Here is a 13,752-nt window from a genome sequence, read left to right on the forward strand (position 1 = left end):
CCATCCTACATCCCAACCCACCCCATCCCTTATCTCACACTGAATCCCATCCCATATCCTGCCCTGAAACTCATCCCTTCACATATCCCACCGTGTATCCCATCCCATTTTGTATCCCACCCTGTCCTGTAACCCACCCCAGATCCCATCGTGAATAAAATTCCATCCCATATCCCACCATCTATCCCATATCCCATCCTTTACCTCCTCACCCCTCCGCAGCAGGGTGATCCAGGGTGACACTGGATGTGCCAGGTCCCCTCCAGCCCATTGCCCAGCACCACAGGTGATGAGCCCATAGGAACGAGTCCACAATTCCCGTTTCCTTTGGCATCCCAGGTTTCCCCTGCCCTGCTCCCTCCCCAGTCTGGCTGCTCATTCCCAAGCAGAGAGCAAACCAAGGCACGCGGTTGTCCCTCCATGGTGGGATCGGCCTCGGGAGTGGGATGTGGGAAGGGGACCAGGATGGGGAGCCAGGGGCTCTGGTAAATGGAGAGCTGGGGTCGGGAGCTGCACTGCATCCCCTGGAGCATCCCTTGGGCTGCTGCTGCTGCCCTCCTTTATCCCGGCCACATCCTCCCCAGGACAAGAGCAGATGCCAGCTCCTAGCAGACACCTCCTGCATGGTCAGTGCCTCTCCTGGCTTAATGGTGGAGAGGGAAACCAGCTGGTGACAGGAAAAGCAGCATCCCTGAGGTGAGCCCATGGCCTCTGCAGCACCGTTATCCATCCAGCACCTGCAGCACTGAATAATGCATCAAGGCCTGGGAAACAAAGGAGATGGGCAGGGATGCAGCAGGGCCCCCAGCAGCAATAGCAGAGTGGGGAGACCCTGGCACAGGGCTCAGCAGCATCATGAGGTTCCCTGGGTCCCTGCTTTGCTGTGGAGCCACCTCGGGATGAACAGGAATGGGGGATTTAGTGTACCCACAGCCAGGAATGGGATGGAGACAGGTAATAGGTGGGAACACCAGAGAAAAGCAGTGAGAGCAGCAACCAGGCAGGCAGAGAGCTCAGGGATGCAGCCGGGAGCATGGCGCGAAGGGATGATCCAGTGCAGAACAAAGGGGGAGAGAGATGGAAGGACAGGCAGAAGGGATGGTGGTTGCAAGCAAACAGGCAGAGGCACCTGCCGCTGTGGGGAGAGGATGGGAACAATCACTTGAAAGCAAGCAGGGATTTGGGAAGGAGAGGGAAAGAAGGTGATAAATAATGAAAGGAGATCAAACGAGGCAGGCAGCAGAACAGGCCTGATTGCAGGGATTCACACCGGGCTCGGCAGCTCCTGATGCAGCCGGGAGCGGCTGTGCTGCTGCCCCTGATCAAAGCCCAGCACTGCCTTGATGCTCAGCCAGGGAGCACCAGCAAAGAGGGGGAGCAAAGCAAAGCACGAAGGGGAAGGGTTTGGGGGCACCGTTATCCCCGGGCTGTGATGGGGACCGGGCCCCCGAGCAGCCTGTGTGCATCTAGGGTGACCTTGGGCCAGTCGATTGTGGCTCAGTGGCTGGAGGCTCCCATTGATTTGGGCTTGACCCATGGCCGCACGGTCACGCTTGGTGCTGGTGGCATCTCCTCCTGCTCCTCGGGGCTCCCTAAGCCTCCGCAGGGATTTACCTTCCCTATGGATGTGTCTGGCTGCTGTTGGAAGGCCTGGGAACACTGCACTGCTGCAGGTCAGGGCAAGCTCAGCCCTCCAAGAGCATCACCCAGCATGAGTCCCCTCCTGTATCCTTCCCCATGACCAGCTCCCATCTATCCTCGGTGATACCATGGACCTGCCCCATGCTCCCCAAGGAGCCCCGCAGGCAGAGTGGTGGCAGAGCTCAGCTGGAGCGTGCTAACCTCTCCTAACAGGCAATCAAATCCCGCCCCGGCAGGAGTCCCTGCATATTAATCTCATGGTGTTATCCAGCCATCTGTTCCCGCAGCCAGGAAAAGAGCAGTCCCTTTGCTCTCCTTTATTAACAGGTTTCCCTGTAAATGCAAACAAATCCTCCCATCCCGGTGCCCTGCTCCAGCTCAGCTTTGAGGCACCCAGGAGAGAAGCGAGAGCTCCCAGGCATCAAGAGTAGTGAATGCAAAGGTGGTGATTTCACACTGCCCGTGGCCAGGAGGGGACCGATGGTGTCTGATCCTCCTGCTCACAGCAAAGCCTCTCTCCATCACCCTGTAAGGAAGGGGGAAGCTGCAGGGGAAATACACCACATTGGGGTGTATTTCCCTCTCTCCCTACTCACCCACCATCAGGATGCTCTCAGGATGCAGCCTGGGTTGCTCCACCACAGGCAGGTTTTGCACACTGACCTGGCCTACAAGCAGTGCTCCGTGCACAGGAGGGGTTCTGCATGGCCACACATGCAGGATGTTGGATGTGTCCTGGTGAAAGCCAAGCGAGACCTGGCTCTGCAGGCAGTGAAGAACTTGCTTTGCGTGCTGAACAAAGCATGAAGCCTCCAACAGGGGATCAGCCACACAAAGGCTGTTGTGAAGCACCAGCCCCAGTGAACTGAGGCTGGCTGCAGTGACAGGTACCTCCAGCCCCTGGGGTTTGCTCCTTTCCAGGGGCTGGGAAGGCAGCCAAGCTTTGGCAAGGAAGAGTCTGTAACTGTCTTCCTGTTGTTTGCCCTGATTCTCCTTAAGCATCACTAAAATGCCAGTGATTGGCCCCAGGCTTGGCTCTGCCTGCTGTGGGTACACCAGGGCAGCAACCCTGGATGGATGGAGCTCTGAGGTGGCAGGTCTGGACCCCCATCCAAGGCACCAGCCCTTAATCAGAGCCAGGAGAACAGTGTTCCCAGGCATGAGGGACACAGGGCTGGCAGCCTGCACCCTGCTCTGCAGCCATCCCACCTGAAGCACCCCTGGCACACTGAGCTTCATCAGGCTTAAAGACTCAAGCTGCAATGCTCACCCTTTGCTTTCCTCCGTGTTCTATCCTTCCCTGCACTTCAGCACATGGCCCCAGCAGCGCAGGAGGAGCAGGTGGGAGCAAGTGGCCTGGCATCTGGCCATCTGGAGGAGCTTTATTTACTACTCTTACTCCACATCTCCTCTGTATCTCAGCATCTGGGCTCCAGCACAGAGTGAGGAGGCACCTGCTCCATGCACAAGTGATGCTGCGATGGGAGAGGTCAGATGCTTCGAGACCCTCAAGACAAAAGCCTGCTCAGGAACCAGGATGGAACACAAGAGCCCTGAGCAGGGCAGGTCCTTCACCTCCTCCAGACCTGGTCACTCACCTCCACAGGAGATAAAACCATCAGAGTGCTGTGACTCAGCAAGGCAGCCACACTGCAGCAGCAGCCCACAGGCTGCTTCTGCACATGATGTATCAGTGAGACCACCAGGCGAAAACCAGGTAAACCCAGCTCATTCCTACTTCTAATTCCTACAGGTACACCCCAGCTCCTTTCCTCCTCTGGGAGAAGGGGTGGGATGTCCCACACTTACCTTTGCCAACCATCTGTCTTCACAGTGATAAAGTTACCCACCACAGCAGCGTTCAGCCAGGGGAACAGCATGTCTGACCAAGCAGGGAACACCTACACAGGTTCATTTCTCACCTTCATCCAATGTCCTTCTGGTCTCTGTCTTCGCTGCAGAAAGCCACAAGAAGGGAGTCTCATTTCCCTTCCCAAAAGGACAGCACATTTCCCACACAGGCACAGGGAAGGGCTGCAGCTCCAAGCGTGAGGCATAGGACTGGGAGGAAGAAAAGCCCAAGCAACCCCAAAACCCAACAGTGCAGCAAGGGAAGGGAGGTTGTTAACTTTAAGGGGATTTGAAGGAGACCCTGAAGACCTGTGAGTCAGCAGGTGCTGGGAAATAATCCTCTTCCACCTCAGCTCCACTTACCCATGGTTCCCCCGAGTCCCTACTGGTATAAGCAAAGCTTTCTGCTTGCCCATGCAATTCCCACAGATTTCACTGGGACTGGACTGCTGACACAAGAAAAAGGTGGAACCACCTAAGCCACACCATGAACCTCGAGTTCTAAAATACCTCCAACCCTCAAATCTGCTTGAGCTGCTGTCTTAAAAATAGCAGGACTACAATAAGTGTATGTGCTTTTCCTCCTGGTTGTAAGGCAAAGCTCTCCCTGCAGCCATTAGCTTGGTGTCATAGCTGGCCAAGGTCTGGCTAGTCACCGCTCCTCTGTGTCCTCCTCCAGTTCCCACATCCTCCTCTGCACCCCTCCAACACAATCTTTCATTCTATTAATACCACCTAATAATTACCTTGTTCCAAGCCTGCTGAGTAATGACTGCCAACGCTTCTATTACGTACTACTCCTGTAAAGAACCCATGCTTTAACACAGTGGATTTCTGCAGGAGTGACAGGAACTGTGCTTGCTATCCTCTCTGCCTCTGTGTTCCACAGGGCAGGGAAAGAGCCAAGCCCTTTGTTCTCCATCTTCAACAGTGTCACAACTGTGTGATCCAATTCAATGACAAACTAGTTAAAAATCAAATAAATAAATTAGAACCCAGTTCAGGAGAGAGTTAAAGTGGGAGGAATAAAAAGGCAGTGACCAATGAGCACCTACTACCCTTAGGTATCTTCCTTAGAAGCTTCTGCACCAGGTTCTCTTGCTCACCTCAGTTCCTCCAGAAGTGCTGGGCTTTGGAGTTTCCTTTATCTAATCAAAATACAGTCTGTTCAACTTGGAATTTGACCTGCATGGATTACAGCAATTCAAAGCAATAGGGTGAGCAGCACATGGAGGAAGAGGGAATTAATAGCTTCTTTCCTTAAAGCTTACCTTCAAAGAAGTCAGTGCAGAACTCATCATCACCATCTTCTTGCAGATGTTTTTATATCCACAAGAGGATGAATGCAAAAGTTTATGCAGACACTAAATCAAGGCTTTTATTCCTAACTAGAAAGTCACTTTCAGCATTTTAATTCTTCTCCTGGAGCACGACTGATGTTTCAGCTCTCTACTAACTCCTTTGAAATCAGATTACGTAAGAGACCAACGCAATGCGAGGTAACAGAGGAAACAGCACCCCCTGAAAAACACCTCTTGGATCACTCAGTTATCCCCTTCACAAGCCTCTTCTGTCCCATCTTAATCTTACTTCTTCAGGCCTGGGTCCCCAGCTCCTGCACCCAACAAGCAACCCAAGCCAAAGCCCAGGCAGCAGCAGAGCTGAAATTCATCAGTTCACCCACTTTAAGAGGCTGTTTCATCCCTCCTGAAACTGATCACTTGAGACCTACAACTTCAACCTTCAAAAGACCAGCACACCAGCACAATTCCAGATGGTACACTGAAAAAATGAGGCCGTTTTATTGATGATCAGACTCCGCACTGGCAATAATCGTTAATCTAATACAGACAGACTTCAATCAAAGCAGGAGCTTTGAATCAGAAGTCACAAAGTGACATGATGCCTTAATAAATTAAGGAAGTTGTTAATTCCTCTCCATCATCAACTCTTCACTTGAAGTTCTTTGCAAACTCCTCTCCTTTCTTAATAGAAGCCTTCAGCTCAGACATAGCATCAGCAACCATCTTCTGCTCAAAGGAGGTGATCTTGCCAATGCCTAGGTTCTTCTCAATTCCATTTTTCTGAGGGAAAGAGGATTTAAGGATTAACCATTCATCAAATGACCTACAGAGTACCTTAACAGGTCTGATTAGGTATTACCAAGCTGAGATGAAGACACAGCCCGGGACCTCTGTCATCTCCAGTCTGCCAGCCCTGTGCTCCCTGGCAGGGCCCAGAAGCCTCTTACTATCTATAGCCAGTTCTACAGCCTTCAAACTTCTCATTCACTGCTCACAAGTGTGAAACTTGAAGCCAGTCCATCAGCTCCTTCAGGAGACTGACAGCAACTGCTCCTTCACACCTCTTCCTACCTTCAAACCCACCATGTGCCAAGAGAACCTCTCTCCTGGTGCATGCCCTTCACTTGCCACTGGCTTGCAATCCGAAACTGCTTCAGAGTTGCACTCCTAGGATTCCAAGATCCCATGCCTACAGCCAACCCTTCTCCTTTACTAGCCCTTTACTTCCATTCCTTCACCAGCCAGCACCAAATCAGCATTACACCACCCTTTGCATTCTAGCAGCCACGACAGGGCTGCAGCATCCTTGTTTTTCACTTGACTCACAGGGTAAAGGTGACAAAAGGAACACTGCTTTCAGAGTTCAGCAGAGGTCCCGAAAGCAATCTATCAATCCTAATCCATGCTATCATTCCCCATGTGCCTCAATTTCTGACAGATCTGCCTGTAGAAGATCAAGCTGAGGAGACAGGTTTGCTGACTCTGGTTAATCATATGAAAGGCCCCCATAAACAAGCACTGACTTGAGGCAAGCATGACCTCTTAAACTGAGCCTGAATCTCTGGTTACTAAGCACAGACTCCAAGCAGATAAAAGCAGCTTCATCCCTGTCAAGCAGGAGGTATCTGCCTAAGCACAATATCCAAATGTTCAAGGACTGCTAAAGGCAGGCTCAGCTGTTAACTTCAGTGATACCTAGCATTACACTACACTGAAATCACTGAGCATAAGCCACAAGCCTGTAGCTGCTGTTTGTAAGCTTCATCATTTAAAGTACATACTCCCAGGAGCAGAGGTGTAGAGAAGTAGGGGCTCTCCGTCTCATCCGATCGAACAAAGGCACATTCGATGACCCCTTCCTTGCCATTTATTGCATTCAGCAGAGAGAACACAAACCGAGCACCAGCGTAGGCCATAGACAAGGTGGCAGAGCCTGTAAAAGTTAAATCACTTTTAGAACAGAACATGCTGGAACTGGGTATTTTCTTCAGCTTCAAAGGCTTCCACACTAACATGTTCACAGAGTGTCAGACTTCAAGCTCCCAGCCAGCCAGATAAAGCAGCAGCTTTAGGCCAGCAACATGGCATTCAGTTGACCAGACTGATAGGAAGAAACAGCTTAATCTGCCAGAGCAGATTCTTTCTAAAGGCATACATGACATAGGATCAGTTAATGTTTAGTCTTACCTACATACTGAGCTACTTCTAGTGCCACAGTTCAGGCAATCACTGACATGACAGAGGAGCTAGATTTGTAATCAGCAGTACCCAATTCTGCACCACAGTTGTAAACAAGATTAAACTGAAGAAGGGTGCATCCATTCAGCTAGCCAACAAGAATTACTTGGAAGCTGTAATCAAGAACCAACCTGCTCCTGCTTTAGCTTGAACAACTTCAGTGCCAGCTTCCTGAATTCTCCCTGTAAGCTTTACCAGCTGATCTTGAGGAAAATCCACTTTTGGTGTGCACTACATTGGAAAAAAAAGAAGTTACTAGCAAAGACCAGAGCCCCTCCAGATTCAGCATAAGGCAAACCACACTATGCTTTCTGTACTGTTACAGGTGTTACCAACAGCTCTCAACTGGGAATCACTTACCCCAGATTGTGTAACACTGAGGCTGCTGGTTATTGCATGGACTGTAACAGGAAACATGCAGCCATGCCCAGCTAAAGGGCAAACCACAGCCTGCCATGGTTACTCACTACGGTGCAGTCCTCTGCACTAGACAGATGCCCTCCAAGCACGTAAAAGGCCTTAGGAATTTTAAAAAAGCCACCTTGTAAATATTTGGGTCACTGTGGCATTATGGTAGGCAAGAGCCTTATGAAGGATCCAGTCTGCCAGCTGTATTTAGGAAGCTTCTGAACCTTCAGATACAGCTACAAAGTATGTTAAGCACAGCTGTGTAGGTCCCAATTGACTAACGGGAGCACCCTCTCAGGATTCAGTTGCTCCAAAGCTCACGCTTTTATTCCCTAACATCCTTCTGTGAAGCATACTTTACTCCCCACTTAGAGCAAAGCTCTTTTCTCCCCCTTCTTACAGATTAATTGGCCATATCCTAGTTATTTCCTCATGAAGCTGCAGCCTGCTTTAGAACTGCATTTCATTCTGGCTTACATCCCTGAAGGGAGCCTCTCCCTGACTACCAGTAACTGCTGAAGCAGGCTTCCCCACACAGCCTGAGCTATAAGCCTCCTCATTTCAATGCTGTGTGTGAGAGTGATGTTTCTAGTCCACCAGGGCAAAATTAATTTCATTTTCCTTCTGAAGACAGGTACAGACATCATGAAACACCTGTCACAGAAAATAAGAGCCAAACCAACCAGTGTTGAGACATCTGAACACCTGCACTACACCTCAGTTCTTATCCCAGACTCCTTTAGAGGAGAAAGGCTGGAACTGTTTAAAACGACCCAAATGAGATCACTGCCTTCCAGTATCCTGTCCCTCACCTCAGAATGAAAGCTACCACAAGAGCAGGGAAGACTGTCTCTGCTGGATCTTAGCACGTTACATGCCATCACAAAGACAATTTACATCAACTTTAGCACACTGATGAGTATAATGCCACCCACATCAGTAACTATGACTTACCTGAGAGATCAGAGGGATGATAGTCTTCCCAGCATGGCCACCAATAACTGGAACACTTACTCGAGCTGGATCTAAGCCCTAAGGGAAACATGAATACACTTCCAGCTTCTGAAGTGTATTGGCAAGAAAAAACATGTAAAACCACCCTGCTTCATTTTCTGCCCTGGGTATTCACACATTGATAACCCAGTGCTACACGGGGCAAGAGTTTCAGAGGCAGCTGTACTCCAGGAACAAAGCCAGATCTATGGAGCTGAACTCCAGATTACTCTGATAACTTTAGCCAGGTACAGGATATTACTAATGCAAGTTCAGATAACAGCAGTGCATGTGCAAAGTCCACCAGAGATATTAAGAGCAGGAACCTGTTACACCTCCTGATAATTGCAGAATATCCTGTAACACACAGCATTGATAGTTTGACTTGCAAATACACACTACAAAATTCAACCCTCTCCTCCAGTTGCACCTGCACATGCCAACAGAATGAAGATGAACACGTTGCTTGCTCACAGGGGACAGCTATGAAAAGGAAAGGTCAAAGACTCTTGAACCACATATTGCAAGAAACCCTATCCCAGGCTGCTCTAGAGAAGGCAGCAGGGAATCACTGCCTTCACCTCTAGCTCTACAGAAATCTGAGCTCCTTTGGCCCTCTGCAGTGATTTTAAACACAGCGTTGATAGATCTGATGACTGAAACAGGCAGCATCCTTCCCCCAGCATCTGTCACTATGAACTACCTTTAGTTCAGCCACAAAAGTATTCGCTCTGACAATGTCCAGCGTTGTAACACCAAAGATTTTCTTGGGATTATACACTCCATGCTTCTTGAAGACTTCAGAAGTGATTGGGATGGTGAATTTACCTATAAGCAAGAACAGGCAAGCATTTGTTGAAACCAGTGTAATAATGAAGCCAGTGCATGAACTGAACAGGCCAGTAAACAACCTGAAGTCAACTACAGCCAATTACTTTAATTCCTAAATTGAAGAGCAATTTACAGTCAGGAACTCATCCATTTTAAATAACCATTAAGACAATAAATTTGCTCATTCACATTACAAAGGCTGTACCCTTAGGGAGCTAAGACATTTATTCCAGCTAAAACACCAGCATGTACTAGAACCATTGGCATACCAATGTAGAGATACTAAGCACTTTCATATCCAAGCCTCCTCTGACTTAAATACAACCAAGAAAAATAGGTTAGTAGAATCAGGCTTTTACTCTTTTTCTGCACATAACACTGTAGGCCTTGAAGATACTGGTCAAACTAACAGGAATTCAGACTACTGCAGTATTCTCAGTCACATTTCCAAGGTCTCCACAAGATGCTTACCGGGTTAGAAATGATACAGATCATGGCTTCTGGACAGTGCTTTGCACAGGCAGATGTCAAAGTAGCAACAATGCTAGCATTGGTGTTGAACAGGTCATCACGGGTCATACCTAAAACACATCCCATACAGTATTTTAAGTTACACATAGTCTACTTATTAATGGGCAAGCAACCCAGTCAAATCTCTGCTCTGGAGAGAGAATGTTAGCTTCTGGATTCATGTATCAAGAGGAAACTCTGCAGCAATGAATTGGCTCCAAACAGAAGTCCTCTCACTAATAAAAGACTTCTGCCCTTTCAGATGGAGCAGCCCTTTTCAGGAGCAATCCACCCAAGTGTCAATCAGCAGGATCTATGTCACCCAGGCAGCTTGAGGTACAGTGTGACCACAATGACACCACTGTACCACTGCATAACCGCTCCTAAGATGAGTTCTCCTCCTCTGCAGTCACCTCCACAGCTACAGTCTGAATGCCAACTGCTCTGTGTACAATACTGCTGCTTGCTGCAAGTGCCACTTCTTATTTCTGGTGCAGCAGCTACTTTAACCATGAAAATTAAGAATTAGGAAGAGCTAGGCTATAAAGTCTAGGATTTTCTTATACTCCCAATAGGGTACTGAAAAACAGAGTAGAAATGGTGCAGGTCAGAGACATTCCAGGAAGCCTTAGCAGCATTGATTCACAGATGCCCAGGGAAGTTAGAGAACAGTTAATGCAAACCAGGTTATTTCTGTTCTGCTGGGAAAAGAAACAACCAACCAGGTTTTTCACTAGAGCATTGCTCTGGGCAAAAAACACAAAGGGAGATTCAGGATCTACACAGGAACCCCAGAAAACAATCCTGCACATTTTAGGAGAGACAATCCAAGAGACAGGCTAAATGAGATACCTGATATGACAACAAGCAAGTTCTAGGTCAGTGTCACTAACACACACTTACATCCCAAGCCAACCCTACCACAAAGCACCAGATACAGCTCTATTTGAATAACACTACTGCAGAGACACATTTCAATGAAGCCTAGGGCTTTTTAACAAAGAGAACATACCTGGTTTTCTAGGTACTCCTGCAGGAATAACTACAACATTACAACCCTTCAGACATTCTGGCAGCTGCTCAGGTCCCATGAAGCCTGAAATGGAAGACATTCAGGCATTATGTTTTTGCCAGCTATTCAATACCCAACACTTTGAAATGCAAGATTATGCCCAGAATCACCCAATTCCTTATTTAACTGAGCCTTCAACTCTGCCTTATGCTGAAAAGCAAAGCAGTACAACTATGGATGGATCCTATTGATTTATATAGTTTCAAAACTTAGAGTAAGTGCTGAGAATCACATTCATCTGTTTCAAAACCCCTCAGTTCCTCCTGCTATGTGTATTAACTCTCCAACCCCCCTAGCTTGCATTAGTCAGTACCCCCAAAGAATTGCAGATAGGCACATTCATGTCAAATGCAACCTCTTGGTGATCCTTGGATAAAATGAAGATCAGCAGATCACGTTTTGATTTCATCAGAACTTGACAGCGGTCCCTGCAGACCACGAGCATACAGAACTCACACAGACACCCAGGGAGCTTCAGTCTATTTGTAGTCAAACTGTTAAATTCAATGCTCAGGCTTTCCCCCCCTCCCCAGGATGATTTTACTGAATGTTTCCTGCCAGTTACTACGAATTCCCCTTCAACAGTGCAACCACAGTCCATCTTCATCTCCATACATGCCAATGTAACCAGCTAAGCCTTCACTCGTCACACAATTGCTTGAGTAAAAGCTACTTAAATCAACAGTAGGCTTCAAGATCACATGAAGATTCCCCTTCACAAGCAACGGCGCATCTTCAAGTACGAGACAACACCCAAAGGACCCCTTCAGAATCACTTCAGCAGTGCACCAGTACCTTTCACGTTCGCTTTTGTCTCGATGTGGCTGAGGTCAGCTGCCACGCCTGGAGTGTGAGCAATATCATAGAGGCTGAGCTTGCTCACCAGCGGACTGTTCTTCAGCAGAAGGGAGAGAGGCTGCCCAATGCCCCCTGAGGCCCCAAGCACTGCTACCTTGGCATTGTTCTGAGGACAAAAGATGACAAAACACCATTCTGGTTACTGCAGATGTAGCTGCATCAGTGACCTTGGGGATTTCATCACGCTCTCTTCGCTTTTAGTTCTATGTCCCCATGTTTTATGCAGCAAAATACAAGCTCAATTGCCTAAGCCCACAGAAAGTGAGTATCAGGACAGCTTCCCGAAGATCCTTGAGGTTTACTGGTAGGGCAAATGTTCTTTCACGATCTGAAGCTGAAAAGGGAAGCAAAACTAGGCAAGGTAACCCAAAAGATCACCTTTCCTCAGATGGAAATGTCTAATACCTGCTACCCTGTGGGCCTAGGTCTGACTTAGGGCAAAATCTGGTTCTACTTTTCACTGCCAGTATAAGAAGAAAGTACACCTGCCCATTTGGCAAATCAATACACTTGATGGGCCACAATAAATGCAATAACCATGGTATATGTGAAGATGTGTACGCCTGAAACAGACCCAAAACAGTAGCTGTGGCTGCCTAAACACTGAGGCCTGAGAGCATTAAGTGACTGTAATTTCCAGCATTGATAAAAGGTGGCTGAAGCCAGTAACAGACACGTTGGTTTGGTGCCCTGGTGAACCAACCTGAACTCAATGTGCTCACTGGGAGGAGGTTAATCCTCCCAAAAATGCCTCTTCTCCTATTTGTAGATGAGAGGAACCCAACTTTCAAAGTCCAGAACAACCCTAAGCCACAGCACTCAGCCACAGTGATGGGGAACCAGAGGCTAACACAGAGATGTGACATGGTAATACAATTACTGCTGATAAGGACGTTCTCTATCACACTGCCTTACCAGATACAGCTCTAAACCCCAGCATAAACAGCTTAATTATTATACTCTGATGAGAACTAACCGACCCAGGAGCTAGATCAGCCTAACCCCTGCTTGGTTCTTTTGCTACTGCAGCAAACGTGGGTCAGCATAAGGCTCCCCAAAGGGAAGCATGGGCTAACGCTAGTCACTGCAATGCCCAGTATTTATGGCTGAGCTGATAAAACGAGGCCAAAACCTCACTGACCATGAAGAGAATTCCTAGCACAACAACCACGGCAGCCTCTCTTGCAAAGCATATCCCTAAATAACCATCCTGTCATATGTCAGAAAACAGAGGCCGGTCTCTATGTACACAGCCACAGTCCTCTGCTGGCATTAAATCACACACTTCCAAAACAATAAGGATTCAGAATATATGACAGATTCGGAATATTAAGGTTTCAGAACACGCAGGATTTACTGTTAAACCCCAAACCACCAGCTTTAGCTCTCAGAACGTACTGAAGGGCAAGAGGGCAGCAGCAAACAAGCCTGAGTACAGCCCATCCCACCCTGTCCCGTCAGGACCAGGCCTCCCCCCTACCCGGAGCCACAGCCCCGGCCCCTCAGCCGCGCTCCCCTCAGCACTCGGACACCCGCGGCCGCCTCGGGGCGCTTCAGCCGTCCCCGGGGGGCTCAGCCCCGGCACGTACCTGCGCGGAGGTGGCGAGGCCCCGGCGGAGGACACCGGTACCGGTACCCGGCACCGGCAGCGGCTACGGGACGGGCGATGCGGGACAGCATGGCGCGGGATCCGTGACTCCAACGACCTCCACAGCTCAGCGCCCTGCGCGGAAATGCCGCTACTCTCGCGAGACTTCCTGTCTCCACCTCCCTTGGCCGGAACTCTCGCGGGATCTGGCACCACCCCCTAGCGACAGCCGTGTTGCCATGGTAACCTGTTGCCACGGCAACGTAGGCGGGTTGTGAACGGCCGGCGGTAGCGGCGGTTGCCGTGGCATGGCGGGGATAGAGCTGTGCGAGCCGAGGGACCTCTACAAACATCCTCAACCAGCACTGGCTGCTGCCCAGGGTGGCTGACCCCAACCACCTGTGCCTGCTGGGTGAGCCCGGGGACTGCTGCCGGACACGGGGACACCCACACGGGGA

General features: G+C 49.2%; 1 protein-coding gene across 1 annotated transcript; it reads right to left on the reverse strand.

The window, feature by feature from the left end:
* Positions 1-5,265: 5,265 nt before the first annotated feature.
* Positions 5,266-13,441, reverse strand: MDH2 (malate dehydrogenase 2). The gene is given in 10 exon segments (XM_034068914.1): positions 5,266-5,576; positions 6,578-6,729; positions 7,166-7,265; positions 8,397-8,474; positions 9,139-9,263; positions 9,734-9,847; positions 10,789-10,872; positions 11,644-11,812; positions 13,296-13,325; positions 13,327-13,441. Coding segments are annotated over 10 exon segments (1,044 nt in total). The 5' UTR covers positions 13,387-13,441; the 3' UTR covers positions 5,266-5,444.
* Positions 13,442-13,752: the final 311 nt, after the last annotated feature.

The sequence above is a fragment of the Melopsittacus undulatus genome, chromosome 13 (assembly GCF_012275295.1).
Source record: "Melopsittacus undulatus isolate bMelUnd1 chromosome 13, bMelUnd1.mat.Z, whole genome shotgun sequence".
In the NCBI taxonomy this organism is placed as follows: domain Eukaryota; kingdom Metazoa; phylum Chordata; class Aves; order Psittaciformes; family Psittaculidae; genus Melopsittacus; species Melopsittacus undulatus.